Genomic DNA, 17,163 nt, shown 5'->3' with positions numbered 1-17,163 from the left:
GGTCTAGTGTCTGAAATATGTCTAGGCCTCAGAATGGGAACTGGTGTGGGAGAATTTGAATGATGCTTTTGGCTCTGGTATACTCCAGTAGCAGACAGTACTATAAAGTTAGTAGAAAATGACATATCCTACTTAATACAAAATGCCTTTTTCTAATGACCTCTCCTAGGCTTCAAAATTCAGTACTAGACAGAAGTCTTAAGAATACTGGCAATTAATCTTTAGAAAAAGTATTTGCTTAGTACTTGAAATAGTTAGCTATTTCAATAGTATGCAAGCAAAGAGAATTGTACACACGTATTCTCAAAACCTGCTCCTCAAATCATCTGCATCAAAATCCCTTGGACTATTATTAAAAATATATATTTTTCTCAAGCTCTCCAGAAATCAGAATTACTGAATCAGAATCTTTGATTTTTAATTAGATTCTTCATAATTAAACTTGGAGAACTATCTTAGATTTAGTAATATACTCAGTAAATATTTAATGCCTACTATATGCCCATATTGGACTACTTTAGAAGTTACTAATAACTATCATACTCTGACCACATTCCATGTGCTATAAACCAAGCTAATGCATTTTACATATGTTTGAATTAACTCTGTTCAACAATATAAGAGATTTTAAGGCTCTATTTTATAGATAATAAAGAGAATGAATAAACTGTTCAGGGTCACCCAGCCAGTGAATATAATCCTGTTCCTGAAACCCAGATCTGATTCTAAATTGTCTCTATAGTTTGATATATTATTTTCTGTTTCTTGAATCCAGAGTCAGCTAAAATTTTATTATATAACTGGGCATGATGGCAAGTGCCTGTAATCCCAGCTACTTGGGAAGCTGAGGCAGAAGGACTGCTTTAGCCCTGGAGTTTAAGATCAGCCAAGGCAAAACAGTACTGTCTCAAAAACAAAACAAAAATTTTTCATAGTCCCACATGAACAAATTTCCTTCTACCTAAGAAAGCAACTGATCAAGTGCATTATTTTAAATTTCAATATGATGGGTAAAAACATTCAATATTAATCTAACAGATTTTGCCCTCTCAGACTATTTTCTTGGGCTTTAGTGCACTTTCCTCCTTTCACTCATCTTTCAAGATGAAATACAAGTCTAGGGTAGACTTGTATTCAGAAAAGAAACCTGACAGTCATGGGAGTTCTCTTCTTATGATTATGAAGTAAATTCCACTAATAACACACTCTCCATTGGATAGAATGTTCCTAATGAACCAAGTGTTAAGTATAATCTTGATGTTGCAATTTTTAATAGGCTCTGCTTAATGGTACCAAAAGCTATCACAAAAAACACTAGGACCAATTAAAACTTGCAAGAGAATTTTTCAGGAGGAAAAATAATATTGCCTAAATTGGATCATGGCCAGATGGGCAACAGTTGCTTTGGTATCTGCATTGATAACATCAAGATTCATCTGTATTTGAATTACAGGGCCCACACATCTTTCAACAGTAGTCTGCCAGAAGTTGAAACTCATGAAACTATGCTGACATCAGTACACTTTGCTGCAGATTACAATACATCAGCTCCAAGTAGAGGCAAAGTAGCAGCAACTTTTATTAAATGTAGGCAGTCTAGGTTGCCAGCTGAAATCACTAACTTATTCATACACAGGAGGATTAAATGCCAAATTCTTTATGTGCTAAGTAGGATGGATTTAACAGCAACTAACAACAATGGTATATGTAGTACAGCTGAGAAAGTTTAATCATGATTGGAAAAATATGAATACTGTCTGGTATTCCTGCAAAAAATGTTAAACTTAAGCCTCTGGGTTAATTTTGTTATTAAGAAATAACAAAAAAAGAGACGTCTTTAAAAACAAACAAACAAACAAAACCCAACAAACCACTTTGGCTCAAACACTTAAAAATATTATTATTCTCAGGGAGAAGAAGCATGGGGGTCAGTTCTAAATTAAGATTAAAGAGTGCTAATAACCAAATACAATGCACAAATCTTTACTGGATTCTGATTTTAGGAGACAGGAGATGAAGAGAAGGTATAAAAAATATTGCATCAATTGGGGAAATTTGCACACATTACATTTTAAATATTACAGAATTATTAGTTTCCTTAGCTGTAATAATGACATTGTATTTTGAAGGATAACTACTACTTGTCGGAAATCTTAGGGGTGCCTACCTAAAAATAAATGTCTGCAACTTAGATCCAAACAGTTCAGCAATAATAAAATAGTATCTGAGGAGGGATGAAATAAATATGTCAAAATATTAATTACTGAATAAGTGAAGGGAATACGAATGTTTATTATACATTCTTTTAGTTTTTAAATGTATGCACTTTTTTATGATAAAACATTTGGGAAAAAATCATACTGATAAGACTTCAAAGGGGAAACCAAAGTGTAAGTTAAATAACAGAGACTACGCAGAATTTGTAATAAATAGAGAAAACAGAAAGCTTGGTTAGCAGTGTCTTGGGCATTTTGGAGACATCCAACATATCCAATCATTTTCTAAGTATCAAAGTAGTATCTGCTGGGTGAAATAATAGGCTGATGAATCTGACAAAACCATTCTATTTAGGTAACACATGGTAGTGAAGTTAAAAACAGTGATGGGCATAAAGATGTACAAAAAGTGCTTAGATAAGTTCAAAGAAAATTACTTCCTGTTGGGAAGAATCTGGAAACACATCTCTAAGGATAATAGAATCATGGATGCTCAATCCAAAAGGTCATTGCTACAACAATAATTAACCTCAAAAGAAACATGATTAGTTCATTGTGGCTGAAGCATGAGTACTAAGGAGGGAGAAATGAGGTAAAAGAGGGCAGATTTGCACTCGTTGTGGACTAGCTAGATACAATCAATTTTCAATTTACCTGAAAGTTCTGGTCGTTTTCTTGCTGTTACAGCATTCAATCTGGTAATATCAAGATGTCGGAGTTCTTGACTGAAGCCTACGGAAGGAACTACATAATATAATGTCAAGATTAGCCTTGTTTTAAAAGTCATAGGATAATTTTACGAATATTCACGAGCATTAAGTTGTTTAACATATAGTAAACTCACAGGATTAGGGCAGCATATCTTTATCCAGAACTTCAGTTAAAGCTTACAAAGAAACAAGAGACAAGAAAAAGAAAGTAAAATTAGAAGGGGACAAGGGACGAGGAAATAAGACTTAGAAGTCTTGCCGTGGTGCTGGGGAAATCATCTTTTTTACAGCTGGGAGTGGAAAATGACTTCCTCAGCTCCCGAATTCTCCATTCTCCAAAGATGAGGGAATAGAATTACCATACTTAATAGAAAAGAGGGGGCGTGGTCAGGAGTTCCAATTTGTTCCAGCCGTCCCCACACCCCAGCTCCGCTGTACAGTCCGCGCTCTAACCCGGTTGGGGCCCTCCGGCCGGGCAACTTGAGCTAGGATTAGGCGATCTGTCGAGCGGTCGGGCCCCAAAGGGAACCTCAGAGGGGCGGAGGGAGGGCGGACTGCCGAGCCAGCCGGAAAGAAAACCTTCTTCCAGCGGAAGTGGCCCCGACACCCGCTTACCTTCTCAGTGTTCCAATGTCCCAGGGACCGTCGACCTCAGCCATCCCTGTGGGTGGGGCCTGGGGACTCTCACCTCGCCTTGCAATTCCTGCCAAGAATAGGCACTCCTCGCGGCGTTGGGCGGTGGAAACTATTCCCACCCCTCTGCCATGACTCTACTGGGAAGTGCTAAATGCAACTTCCGGACAGGAGAGGGATTTTCGGAGCCCCAAACTGTTGTCCACCTAGGTAAGTGACCGGACGTCTCAGCAAAATAAGGGCAAGGAAACTAAATGCAGTCTTGAGTATAAATTTACTTGTCTAACATTGTCTGGTCACTTAGGGTCCGTCTTTGGGCCTACTTACAGAAGCATCCCTTCCCAGACCGTTCAGCTGTTGCCCGGGGTAACGGTGACATTAGGCGAAGGAAAAATCTACGTCATATTGGAGACCGGAAGCCAGGAAACTTCTGCTGCCATTGTCAACTATGGCTACCTTAGCTTCAACAGTAACTTCCGGTTAGGAGTCGTCTTTCTACCCTGCCGGAGGCTTACTCAGTGGCTCGACTAGCCAGCGGCGCCCAGTGGGCGGGAGACGGCGTATAGCTGTGGAGCAAAGGAAAAGGGCGGAGAGAGGGAAGCTGGCGCCAATGCCTCACTCTCATTGGGGAGTTGCAACGGTCCTGGCTCCGCCTATTTTTCTTCCCTAGCGAGTGACGGGCCCGCGCCGGAGGGGTGGGGCGGGGCGGACGGAGCAAGAGTGTGTGGAGGGGCGGGGCGAGTGGGGGAGGGGCAGGCGGGGGGCGGCGGTTGGGCAGCGTCGCTCCTAAAGAGGAGGAGGAGGAGGGAGGAAGGAACCGAGTGAGGAGGATGGCGGAGTCCGGGCTCCTGACGGTAACCCGGGGCCGACGAGGAGGAGGGTGTCTGTTGGTCGGTTCTTCCTGCCTGCCTTCCTGTCCGTCGGGCGGTCGGGCTGGCTGTCGGTAGGGGGTAGCCCCGCGCGTCCTGACAGGCGCTAGCCGGCGCGGCCGGGGCGAGGCCCGAGGGGACGGGGCCCTGGGAGGCGCCGCCGCCGCCGCCTTCCTGGATGCTGTCGCCGAGAGTGCTGGGCCCCTGGAGCCGGCTCGCGTTCAGAGCCAGCAGACAGGGGACGGGAGCGAGAGGGTGGGCTCTGACAATGCCCCGGCCCGGCCTGCGGCGACGAGGACGGCCGGGACAGCGCCAAGGCGAGGGCGAGACGGCGCGAGGGCGCGGGCCGGGGGCGCCCAGCGGACCGTCCTGCTCCGCTGAGCTCCCTGGGCTACCGGGCCCTGGCTGCGGGCGTCTGGAGTCTTGTAAATGGCTGGCTGGGGCCTGGGTGTAGTGGTGGGGATACGGGGGGGGGGGGGGGGCTCTCCTCGCCCCCTCCCCAAAGCCCAAGGCGCTCTTGCGCTCTCCTCTCTTGAAGACCCTTCGGTGAAGAGTGGTGAATAGGGTTTGGGTGTGTTGCCAGGTGAAGCCAGCGGTAGCCTCCGAAACCGCCTTGTTAAACGTGCCTGATGGCAATCTCTCCGTGATAGCTTTTCGGGGGAGAGGAAAGTAGTCAAACTCTCCAGCCCCCAGCCTCCGCCCCCGTTCCTAGCTCTTAACGCCAGAGGCTTCAGGGCAAAATCATTTTCCCCCCCAGCCCCTCCGTATCCATTGTTTTGTATCAGCCCCTCCCCCATGCTTAGGTAAAAGAATAATGACTCCAAAGCATTAATTTGGCTCCTTTATCATCAGAGGGTTTTGTTAATTGTGGAAGTATGGGTTTACAAACAGGTGGAATGAATCGGGAGTTGGAAAGATGGTGCTTTGTGTGTTTTTGATTCAGCTCTTACAGTTGGTGATTTGATTTTCTTGACTGTTAGTGTGTATCATCATGGGGGTGTTGTGAATAAAAGAGGAAGCACCGTTTTGCAACCTACCTACCCCCCAAAATATTTTCAAAGTCTCTAGGGATGCTGAAACCAAATTAGGTTGCAGATGTGGACTATTGTCTCCAGCATAACTATCAAGTCTCTTAAGTTTACACCTGTGTAATTTTGTACTCTTCATTAGAGCAGTCTGCTATCTACTCTAGGATTCTGAAAAACAGCTTCTGATACAGTAATCCCTCAGAGTATACTTCTGTAACCAAGTGATTTTTTTTTTCTTTTCTTTTCTTTTCTTTTTTTTTTTTTGGTCTGTCATCAACACTGACAAATAGTTTTCATTTCTTAAAGGCCTCAGTTCATTAGGGTATTAATCTCCACCTTTACCTCTCCATGCACTTATAACTATTTGTTACTATATATTTGAAGAGACTTAACTATTTATGATTTGTAACATTCAGTAAGTTTACACTTAAAATTTGATTTTTTTTTTTTTCAAATGTAAATCCCCCCCTCCCTCCTATGTGACAATGATAGTTTTTAGGAGTGAGGTACATAAATGACTTCTCAACGTTTGGAACTTAGACTGAACATGAAAGACTTTTATACTTACTTGGATTTAAAGTACACTGTAAAATTTATTCATAGACTACAGACAAAAATAATCATAACTATCTAAATGTATAAAGTTTTTTGTCTAAGATTTGTAACTTTCAAATGGCTTAAATCTAACATTAAACTAACATAAAATTACATTCTTAATCTATTTCAAGTTATGGGCATGGCCTATCTGTAAAGGGTACTACATTTCCCTAAGGTGCTTGTTTTGTTTTGAAAAAATTACATTTTCTCAGTTGACATTTGTTCTCTCTCCTTGTTAATATGATTTTCAAGTTTCTAAATTCTTCTTTTGTTAGAAATTGTTATGGATTAAACAGTGATGTTTAAAAGATATTAATAGTTTAGAGCTGGATTACTTTTTAGGTTTTTAATTACCAATACTTCCAAAGATGGCTTCTGAATAGTTATTGGTATATTTTTTTTTGCCTGAGTTTACCTAAATGGATTGTGGGGGGAGGGTGAATAAAATTGGAATGTTTTGTTCAACAGGTAGTTAAATTTTGGTCATGATTGTTTATATGCTAGATTAGCATTATTATGTAATTTAATGTTTCTGGAAGTTCATTAAACAGATTAAATATAGAACTTTTCTTTTTTTTTTTTTTTTTAAGAGACTTAACTATAAACCCTGTTGTTTCTGACAAAAAAAATGCCCTCTATATGTAGATACCAAGATACATATTTTTGGAGGGTGAATATTAAATATTAAAGTGCTTTAACAGCAGTGTATGAAAACATAAAAATTTTGTTTATAACACATCAAGAAAACATAAAAATCAGTATGAAAACATAAAAAGTCTTTGTTTCTAACACAACAAGATGAAGCACCCAAAACAATAAAAAAGTAACTAACCAGACAAAAAGTTAACTGATAAAACCTTCAGTGAGCTCTGAGGTTTATGGCTTGGACTTGGTGCAAGAATTTTGGGATGTTTATAAAATATCAATTAAGAGGAAATTTAGATATAAAATAAATACTTTGATACTTCCTGATAAGACTGGTAAGAAATTGAAAAATATTTTGTTGTAGATGAATTAGACATTGGCTGTAATTTAGCAGTAAAGTGATACATTACTTTTATGTGATACTCAAGAAATGAGTCCTAAAAAAATATTAAGTTGGTAGACATTGTTGTTAGACCTAACTATATTTCATGCACTGTCTGCTATCCTTATATCCCCTATTTTAAGTGCTTAGTTTTGTCTTCTGATTGTTTCATTTACATGTTACAATATATCAAAGTTGTGCCCTGTGAATCTTTTTTTTTCTCTTTTTAATATAGTAGTTAAATTTTTTGTATATTCCTACTTCCCTGTCTAAACTTGACTTTTAAAATCCTGAAAAATTTCATGGTTACAAATAACCTGTGGTATGCTTGAACTGGATATATTATGGAATGTTGTGAAATGTTCTTGCTCATCACTACAGGTTGAAGGGAAATGCATATATCTGAAAAACTTACATTCTAAAATATATAACTGCATTATTTTAAAGTAAAATAGTGTGTAATTGAACATTTCTTCCTGATTCCCAAGTTTTTAGCATAACATCTTTAATTCAACAAAGTTCAAGCATATAAAAAAATAGTCTGTAAACTTTTGTGATGTTGATAACAGGTACTTCTTGAGAAAGTATACAGTTCCCATTATCAAGATTTAAAAGAAAACTAACTAGATTTCAAACTTTATGTCTCATTATAACTTCTCTAGAGATATAACTGATTGCATAAAGTAGTGGATTCTGTGAAAGGTAAGGATTCTTTTACAAGAAAGAATGAACATACTGCTTTAGCTAAAACATTATAGGAGACCTTAAAAGAGGGAGTAGTTTGTCCCTATGTGAAATGAATCTGAAAGACTTTTTATAAGTTACTTTGGCATTCTTTCTGCTCTCCATTACTAGATAAAAGTCCTGTGATTTAAAATTAAGTAATTTCACAGCTGATAAAGATAAATTCTTTTTCTAATGTCTTGGAGGTAACATGAAAATAGCTTGTTCTGACAGTTGATTTCAGGATTTCTAGAACTTGGAGATAATTTCAGCAGTTAGATTTGGGCTTTCTGTTTTCAGTTTTGTGTTGTACAACACTTCTTCCTGCTTCCAAGATTTCCTTCGTCTTACATTTAGTCTTTAACTTTTTAATTCCATTCCATTTTTAAAAAATATTTATTTTTTAGTTGGACACAATACCTTTATTTTATTCATATATTTTTATGTGATGCTGAAGATCGAACACAGGGTCTTGCACATGTGAGGCGAGCACTCTACTGTTGAGCTACAACCCCAGCCCCATTACATTTTTTTTTTTTTTTTTAACAACTACAGTTTCATATTCACTCATGTCATACAACTTCCATTGATTGCCATGTGTGTTTCATCCTTGGAGGATGCAGAGATAAATGTATCATATTTCCTACTTTCAGTAAGTTCAGAGTTTGTTGCATGAACTGGGGAAGTTAGTAATTATTTGTTACACGGTGGGCAAGTGCTTTAACAGCAGTGTATATTGGCAAACTCAGGTGTGTAAAGATTCAGACTGCATGTATAACTGACAATGCTTACTGGAGGATAACCCCTGAACCAACTCTTGAGAGTAAATATGACAGATGAAGGACAGAAAAATGTTAAGGTCCATTTGGAAAATTACAGGGGAATAACTGTATCCCAGGAGCTTTATATTTTTAATATTTTTAATAGTTATTGCTTTCTTCCTAATTTAATTTTTGGACCTTGAACTGTGAATCTGTATTATTAATGAGGGGCTCTTTAAAATTATTTAGATCTTTCACCTAAGTGAATTTTTCATCAATATTTTAATTAAATCCAAGAAGAACATAATGAGCCCTGGTAATGTATGATAATTCCCACTTGGGTAATGAAGTTTTTTTTTTTTTTTTAATGCAACACATTGAGAGTGATATTATGAACTTCCTTAGATCTTGTGGCAAATTTTTATTATGGAAATATTTTTAAAATATTCTGAGTAAATAAATTTCTTTACTTGATAGTGCCACTCATTCTTCTTTTTTTAAAAAATATTTTTAGTTGTAGATGGACATAATACTTTTGTTTCTTTAGTTTTTTTTTATGTGGTGTTGGGGATCGAACCCAGTGCCTCATCTGTGCTAGGCAAGCACTCTACAACTGAGCCACAACCCCAGCCCACCACTCATTCTTTAGTTTAGTCATACTATATGATCAGCAATTATATCCTGGTAAAAGGCTTTGTATATTCTTTGAACTAGAGTATGGAGTAATTATTACCACAGTATGATTTATCTTCAGGGCCATGGTGAGGCCCATTTAGATATCCCCCAAAATAACATCTTCCCTTAGTTTTCCATTTAAAAATATTCTCTCCTATTGCTTTTTTGCTTAATTTTGATCTTCCTTCTGGTTATTTTTTATTAATAGAATTTTGAAAATTTAAATTTTTTCCACACCTTAGCATTTACCAAAATACTTTAGTTTTCTAATAACATTGAGATAAATAAAGATTCTGCTTGGATATTGTCCCATGTACCTTTTCCTGACCAAACTTTAAACACTCTTCAGGCCTCAGTACTGAATCACATCATTAGGGAGACCTCTAAATCCCTAGTTAAGTTCTCCTGTGTGGTATGTGTGGTGTTTTTGTTTTCTGTTTTTTTTTTTTTCTTTTGGTACTGGGGATCCAGGGGTACTACCACTGAGCTACATATTCATCCCTTTTTTATATTTTGGAATTTATTTTGAAACAGGGTCTTGCTAAGTTGCTTAGGCTGTCCTTGAACTGGGGATCCTCCAGCCTCCCAAGTTGCTGAGATTATAGGCTTGTGTCACCAGGCTGAAAGGTTCTGTTTAAGGGTCGAATAGCACCTTTCCTCTTTTATAACACTCAACATTTTTGTCATGGTGTGTTTAAAGTCTGTTTTGTTGAGCTGTAAGCTTCATGTTGAGCATTAAGGATTCCTGTTTTTATTACTATATACAATATTTAGACCTTATAGGCTCTTAATAGAAAATAGTTTTAATAATCTAGAGCACCAAACTCAACATGTCACTAAAAAGTCCAAAAATACCATCATGTTTCTTACCTTAAATATATATTTCCTGCACTTTAGAGACCCTCAGGCTTTAATTCTGCCTTTTTTTTTTTTTTTTAACTTAATGTATACTTTTTTTTAAAGCTTGGTAAACAAATGTTGGAAGGACTGGAATTACTCTTAAGAGGCCATAGAGAGAGTTGAAAATAAGAGCAACAGGAAAACATTTAAAAAACAGTTGCAAGACTTTTTTTTTTTTTTTCCAAAGAATAGTTTACAGGAACTTAATGTTGTGAAGAACAGGTTAATTGGTACATTTGTTAGATGACAAAAGAACATGTATTTCTGAAAGGTTTCTATCCAAATGATGCAATTTGAAACTTTTTTTTCTTTTGGTATTCATATTGAGACCCAAGATCTTGCACATGATATCCAAGTGTACTGCCATTGAGCCCCATCTTTAGACTTTTGTAAGGATTTTTTTTTTTTGAGAAGGGGTCTTGCTAAATTGTGTCAAGTTGGGATCCTCCTGCCTCAGTCTCTAGTAGCTGGGATTCCAGGCATGCACCACTACACCCAGCTAAACACTTTTAATGTGTTAAAGGCTTTTTTATTTTTAAATTGGAAAGATTTACTTAATGAGGTGAAACATAGTAGGCACCAGTATTTATTGAACAAAATAAATTGAAACAATTATCTGAAGAAACTAAATTAGTACAGTTTAATATTACTACCTGACAATTTGTAGAGGTAGAGTTTTACACTTAATTATGTTTGTTTACTTGGCTATGAAACATGTAAAATTGAGTCGCTGGACATATTTCTCTCAGTGTTGTATGAAAACCTGTTACAATGATGTGAAAAAATAGTATAATTATTGCTGCAGCTTTTATTTTGTTATAAAAAGTGAGCTTTATTCCATTGGCATTTCCTGGTCACCTAAGCTGAGAAAATTAGGTTGCAGTGTATAATTACTTATTTGTTAAAATTATGTGGTGTCTAAGAAATTGGATGACCTAAAGTGGATTGTTTAATTCAGCTTTGGTTTATATGTTTCTGGGATTACAATTAAAAATTTCACTGAATGTCTTTACTTCTGGTCCAGCCACATAGCATTTTATCTTAATATTGTGCTCTCCTGAGTTCTGCGACTATTTAAGGATAGGTAGAAGAACTAGTTATTTTGTTGCTAAAAACAAAAATTGGTTTATTTACCATGTGTTAATTATAGTCCTAAATTCATAGAAATGAGATGCTTATATATTAGGCAGCTTAAAATAGTAAGGTTTTATGATTTAATCCTGAAGACATTTATTTCTGTACTTGGACGTAGTGATTTGAAAATCTTAATACTAGAAATATGGCCTCGTTTCAGAACACCCACTAAGCAACTGTGGGAATTCAACATACTAAATGGCTGGTAGTGCTGCAGTATTTTTTAAAATTTCCCCACCTACTGTTACATAATAGTTTATAGTAATATATACAGAACAGGAGTATTTGTGTCAAGAACAAAATGTATTGAAGCCCAAGGAAATGTGAAACATTGTCACATCTTGTGGTGGGCACTAAGGATCTAAAGATGAATAGATATAAAATGCTGGTCAGTGAATGTCTGACATAAGTCAGGTGGCATATGTTGTGGTGGCATGTAAGGCATGAAAAGAATTGTTTTGGGGGCTTAGAACAATTTTTTAAAAATGTGGAGTCCCTATTTTAAAAACACAACTTTGAAAAATTTTGCTAAGAAAGTTTAATAATTCTGTTACAAACATTTCTCTGATATTTGTGTACAATATTTAAAAATTTTAGTGAAAATAATTGGGAGGTGGCGGTGGGTACTAGCATGGAACTCAAGGTCACTCAACCACTGAGCTACATCTCCAGCCCTATTTTGTATTTTATTTAGAGACAGAACTGAGTTGCTTAGCGGCTCCAACTGCTGAGGCTGTCTTTGAACTCCAGGCGTGTGCCACCACATCTGGCTTAGTGAAAATAATCTTTATTTAAATATTTCTCTTAGAGTATTGTGCAGACCATACATTGCAGTATAATGTTACTCTATGAAAACTAATGTTAAAATTATTTAGGAACTATTAAAAATGAAGTCCACTGACTTATTGTTGTTCAGGAAAATATGGTTGTAAAGGATTTGATAAAACATACTTTACCAGCTTGTTAATTTTAAACGGGATTAATTTTAGTCTGCACTAACTGCACAGAACCATTAGAGGTAATGTTTTAGTTTAAAGGTTTTTGTAATAGGAAAAAAGGACTTAGTAAATTTGCTTTAAAAGTCAGCTGTAAAATTCTTCTAGAGTTTTAGTGCTATGAATAATGCTTTAATGTATGACTAATTATCTGCATACAAAATTATGAAATACTTGTATGGCCTTTTATCACTTGAAGCTTAGTTATACTTGACATTTTTATGTATATATGTATATTTTATTATGATAATTCAGCAATCATAGGAAGATTTTTTTTAAAATATTTTTTTAGTTGTAGATGGACATAATACCTTTATATATCTTTATGTGGTGCTGAGGATCGAACCCAGTGCTTCACCCATGCTAGGCGAGCGGTCTACCACTGAGCCACAACCCCAGCCCTCATGGGAAGATCTTGATTCTTGTTTTATTAAAGAAAGTTGAAATTGCTTAATATAATTGAAGTTTTATTGTATTTTACTATACTTAAATTCTTTGAAAATTGATCATTCATAAATGTTAGTCATGTGATAAAAATTTAAAATTTTAATTAGCACTACTGTAACCATTATCCTGTTTGTATAACTATGCAGATTGATAATATGTGAGTTGCTTCCAAGAGTAACTAAAAATCTCTAATGTTAAATAAATGTTGCAGAGACAGAAGGAAGATATCTGGTATGAGTTAAATAATAAATCACTTGATCCTAGCAGATTACTAAATGATTTTCATATGTATAGTATGGGAATTTTTTACATCAAGCTTCTTTGTGAGAATTATATTTTGGAATTTGTCTTGGTCTGCTTGGCCTACTATAACAAAATACTATGGATGTACGGCTTAAACAAAAAGTACATTTCTCAGTTATAGAGGTTAGAAAGTCCACAATCAAGGTGTCAGCCAGTTCCCTTTTTTGTAAGAGCTCACTTGCAAAATGGCTATTTTCCTATTGTAGCCTTACTTGGAAGAAAAAGCTCTCTGGTTTCTTATAAGGGCACTAATCCCATGAAGACCCCACACTCATCACTTCTCAAAGGCCCTATTTCAAATACTATTTTGTTAATAAGTGCAACATAAGCCATAGTAACATTACATATAAAAGATAGCTGATAGTTCATAGCAGATGGGAATTATAGGATTGTGTTTGTTGTGTTAGAATATAAAGATGTCTACTGCCTTTCAATATGTGTAGTAGCTTCTGATTGTAGAAATTTCTGGTTAACTGTTTAAGTTGAACCAATGTTCAGTGCTCCCTAATGTTTCTTTGATCTTGGATGAGGAGCAGTCTTGCTTTGGAGTGCTTAAACACTACCCAAAAGTTAGTTTGAAAATCCAAAATACGTTATATAAGTTATATTAAAACTAAACTGTCAAGATAGTAGATAAATAAAATAATTAGTAAGCCTAGAAGTCTTCAGAAGACTTCTGATAGTTTATATAGAAAAAGTAATGGAAAAAATTTATATAATCAGACCTAGTAATGTTTGGGTTTACACATTAAAAAATGAAGCATTAAATGCAGTTAACTTGTTTGTAATTTACAAGTACTAAAAATCATTTTTAAGTTGGAAATTCTTTATTGTAGTCATCTTAGTGTTTAAAATAGCAGCCACGTTTTATTTCTCTTGCTTTATACTATCAACTGTTAGGTACATTGGGTAACAATTACATAGATAATTGTAGAGGAGGGAAAAGTGGCTTCCCTTCATCTTTGTGTATTCTTTGGGTGCAATTCTCCTGCCTCAGCCTCCTGAGTAGCTGGAATTACAGGCATGTGCCATGCTCCTTAAGATTTTTAAAGATGGTTTAAATACTAATTTTTGGTCAGTGCATGTTTCTGGTACAACAGTCAGCAGATAATTTTGAAACACCTTCTGTTTAGTTTTTGTTTCTGGGACACCACTACAAGTTTTATCTATGCTTTGTGTGTGTGTGTGTGTGTGTGTGTGTGTGTGTGTGTTTGGTGTGTATTTAATTTGTACATATACATTTTTTTTCATACATGGTAGCATACTGTGCTTTTTAGAGCTCAGTTTTTCTCATTTAACTAATATTTATCATATAGTACTTTTTCTGTTCTAAGATATGTTTAATAAGCATTTTGATATTGATTGTTAATCTTCATTACAATCTTGAGAAATAGGTAATATTCTTTTGTCACAGAATAAGAAACCAAGGCATAGAAACTTTAAGTAGCATGTTGGTTATGGAGCTGAACTCCAGCAGACTGGGTAGAATCCTCACTATTAGCCTGTTTGCTGATATACAGTAGTTTTCCTTTACCTGTATGGGCATGTTCCAAGACCCTCAGTGGATGCCTGAAATCGTGGGTAATAACTGTGTATCTAAACTTTTTTCTTTACATACCTATGATAAAGTTTAATTTACAAATTGGGCACAGTAAGAAATTTACACTATCTAATAATAGAATGGTATTACAGTGATAACAGAGCTAATTTCAGTAGCAGGTATAGTGTAGATATGTTGGATTCCAGGTGGGATGAAACAGTGTGTGAGATTTCATCATACAGTTCAGGGGGGTGCAGAGTTTAAAACTTACGCATTGTTATAGAATTTTTTTTTTGATTTGTTAGGATTGTGGTTAATTGCAAATACTCATGAAAAGCAAAAATATGAATAAGGGAAAACTAGTTCTTATGCAGTTGTTTCATACCAATACATAGTTATTGCCCCATTCTTTTAAATAACTACATAGAGTTCTATCTAAGAACTAATTAAAAAACACTAATTTTTCATCTAACTAGGTCCTTGTTGGTGGATGCAGAGGTGTTTCCATGTATTGTTGGTCCAAAATATGCCAGTATCAGAATCCTTGTGCCTATGTAATGCCTGCATCATTTTGACTATATAGAGTATCTCTACATGTTTTTCTTCCTTTCAAATTTTGGAGTACAGGAGTCTTGTATTTATATAGTTTTGTCTTTTGACTTGAGGCTTTTTCTTTTAGTGGGTGAGTTAGTGCATCTATATTATGGTGTTATAATTAGTTCATCTTTTAGTGGATGGTGTAAAGCAGTACAATATGAAGATGTCACATACTCAGTCCATTTATTCCCTCAATTTTTCTTGGTTATACAACATTGTCAGGGATTGTAACATTTGTATTTTATTCTTCAGCCATAATCATATCTTAAATAATCTTAGACCAGTAGTTAAATGGATTATGCTTAAAACTTGTCCTTTTTTTTTTTTTTTTTTTTTGTCATAGCTTTTCTTATTTGTTGCATGGCTGAACTTCATCATCTAGTATTTCCCTAAAGTCAGTTTATAGGAACAACATTCCGAGTTTTTGCATATTCAAAAATGTTTGATGGTGTTTTTATACTGAACTATTCAGTTAGACTAGGCATAAATTTTGAGGTATACGTTTTTTTCCCCCCAGAGGACTCTATAAGTATTCCTCTACTGATTTTTTTTTTCCTTTTTAAAATTTTTAAAATTCTTTTTAGTTATACATTACAGTAGAATGTATTTTGACATACATACGCAGAGTATAACTTTCCATGGGATTTTTTTTTTTTGTAAACATTGATAACTCTCTCCCTCTGCTTTTTTATGTAGCAATGCTCTTGCCTAGATTATCAAAGGATTCTCTTTTTAAATCTTTGAAGTATAGTGATTTTACTATTTATCCTGATTAGTTTGTACTTATTTTTCTTAGGAAAAGGTATAGTTTGTACTTATTTTTCTTAGGAAAAGGTATGTCCTTTCAAACTATGACTTCTTTGTTCAGTTCTGACTCTTCTCTGAGCAGTGCCAAATGAGGTCTGTGAAAGCTTCAGATGATCCAAGCCACAGGGATTGTTGGGTTTGTTGTTCTGGCTGTGTCATGTACTTTAGTGAACTGATATTGATAGTTTTTAGATTTGAGGCTTGCATCTATCCCTCTGGCTTGAGATTTTCTTAGCATTCCTCTTTTATTATCTTTATTGCGTTTGGCAACTCTTCTTATATAATGTGATTAGGGAGGTTTCCTGGTTATTTGAAGATGATGTTCGTATTTCTGTTTCTCATTCTTCTCTCCCAGTTTTGAGAATTTTCAAGAGGAAAAGGAGGCCATCTTTCCTCTGCCATTTTTCAAACTAGAAATCTTAAGAACTGTTGGTCTGCTTTTGTTAAGCACGTATTTTATTCTTTACAGTAAAATTATCTTACGTGCCAGTGTAGTTTTCTGAAAGCCAAAACCTGTTTATTTACAGAGGGTGTATTAGATTCCCCCTCCCCCTCCATGCTTGCTGGGGAAGTACTTGCACTGAGCTACATCCCAGCTGATAGATCAGAAATTTTTAAGTTAAAGTCACATTTTATCATTTTAGTTTGATTGTATCACTTTGTGTTTATGAAGCCCTGTGTATTAAAAAAACATTAAGAATGATACTAGAGACTATTGCCGCTGGTTGGGCACTATTTTTGGACTACTTATTAATTCTTTAGTATGTTTTAATGTTGATTCCTTTTCCTACTGGATCTGAAAATTGAACTTTGACGTTCTAGATTCTGCCAGTACGATAGTTTTACTTTAAGACCTTATATAATAACAGTAGTTGTGCAATAATTTGGTATTCTGAGTGGCATTTTGTTTTTGAAGGAAAATGTCAATTTATTTTTCTCACTTAATGACTCTATTAAAAGAAATGCTTAAAAATTTTCTGTTCTCTGATTTTAATGTATTCATTTGGTTTGGTTCCATTTTACCTATCTTTTCTGCATTAGCAAGAGTACAGGTGGCAATTGAGAGATTGGTATTTTTCCCCCCTCATTTCTTCTACGCGACTGACAATATTACTTTTGTAGTTCCAAATATAAAAGTACATCTGACAAACTCATAGAATATTTTAATGCTTGCTATATTATTGGAGATTTTAATTTTAAG

At 35.8% G+C, this 17,163-nt stretch overlaps 2 protein-coding genes across 8 annotated transcripts in view; one reads left to right on the top strand and one right to left on the bottom strand.

Annotated features, from left to right (window-relative positions):
* Positions 1-4,108, bottom strand: part of Bbip1 (BBSome interacting protein 1) — a 104,615-nt gene extending 100,507 nt beyond the window's left edge. For 2 of the 6 annotated variants that reach the window (XM_071610923.1, XM_071610922.1), the window contains exons 1-2: positions 3,887-4,108; positions 2,871-2,960 (exon numbers count right to left, since the gene is read on the bottom strand). In XM_071610923.1, coding sequence (XP_071467024.1) covers positions 2,871-2,960; positions 3,887-3,938 — 142 coding nt within the window. In that variant the 5' untranslated portion in view covers positions 3,939-4,108. The remainder of the gene's footprint in view (positions 1-2,870; positions 2,961-3,886) is intronic. The other 4 variants (XM_071610925.1, XM_071610926.1, XM_071610927.1 and 1 more) reach the window with 3 other exon arrangements.
* Positions 3,523-17,163, top strand: part of Shoc2 (SHOC2 leucine rich repeat scaffold protein) — a 90,553-nt gene continuing 76,912 nt past the window's right edge. Inside the window, exon 1 of one of the 2 annotated variants that reach the window (XM_071610919.1) lies at positions 3,523-3,769. The gene's annotated coding sequence lies outside the window, so the exon portion shown is untranslated. Of the gene's footprint in view, positions 3,770-4,327; positions 4,414-17,163 lie in introns of those variants that run through there. The other variant, XM_027930212.2, reaches the window with a different exon arrangement.

The sequence above is a fragment of the Marmota flaviventris genome, chromosome 4, assembly GCF_047511675.1.
Source record: "Marmota flaviventris isolate mMarFla1 chromosome 4, mMarFla1.hap1, whole genome shotgun sequence".
NCBI classification, from domain to species: Eukaryota; Metazoa; Chordata; class Mammalia; order Rodentia; family Sciuridae; genus Marmota; species Marmota flaviventris.
This window is presented reverse-complemented; position numbering and strand designations above follow the sequence as displayed.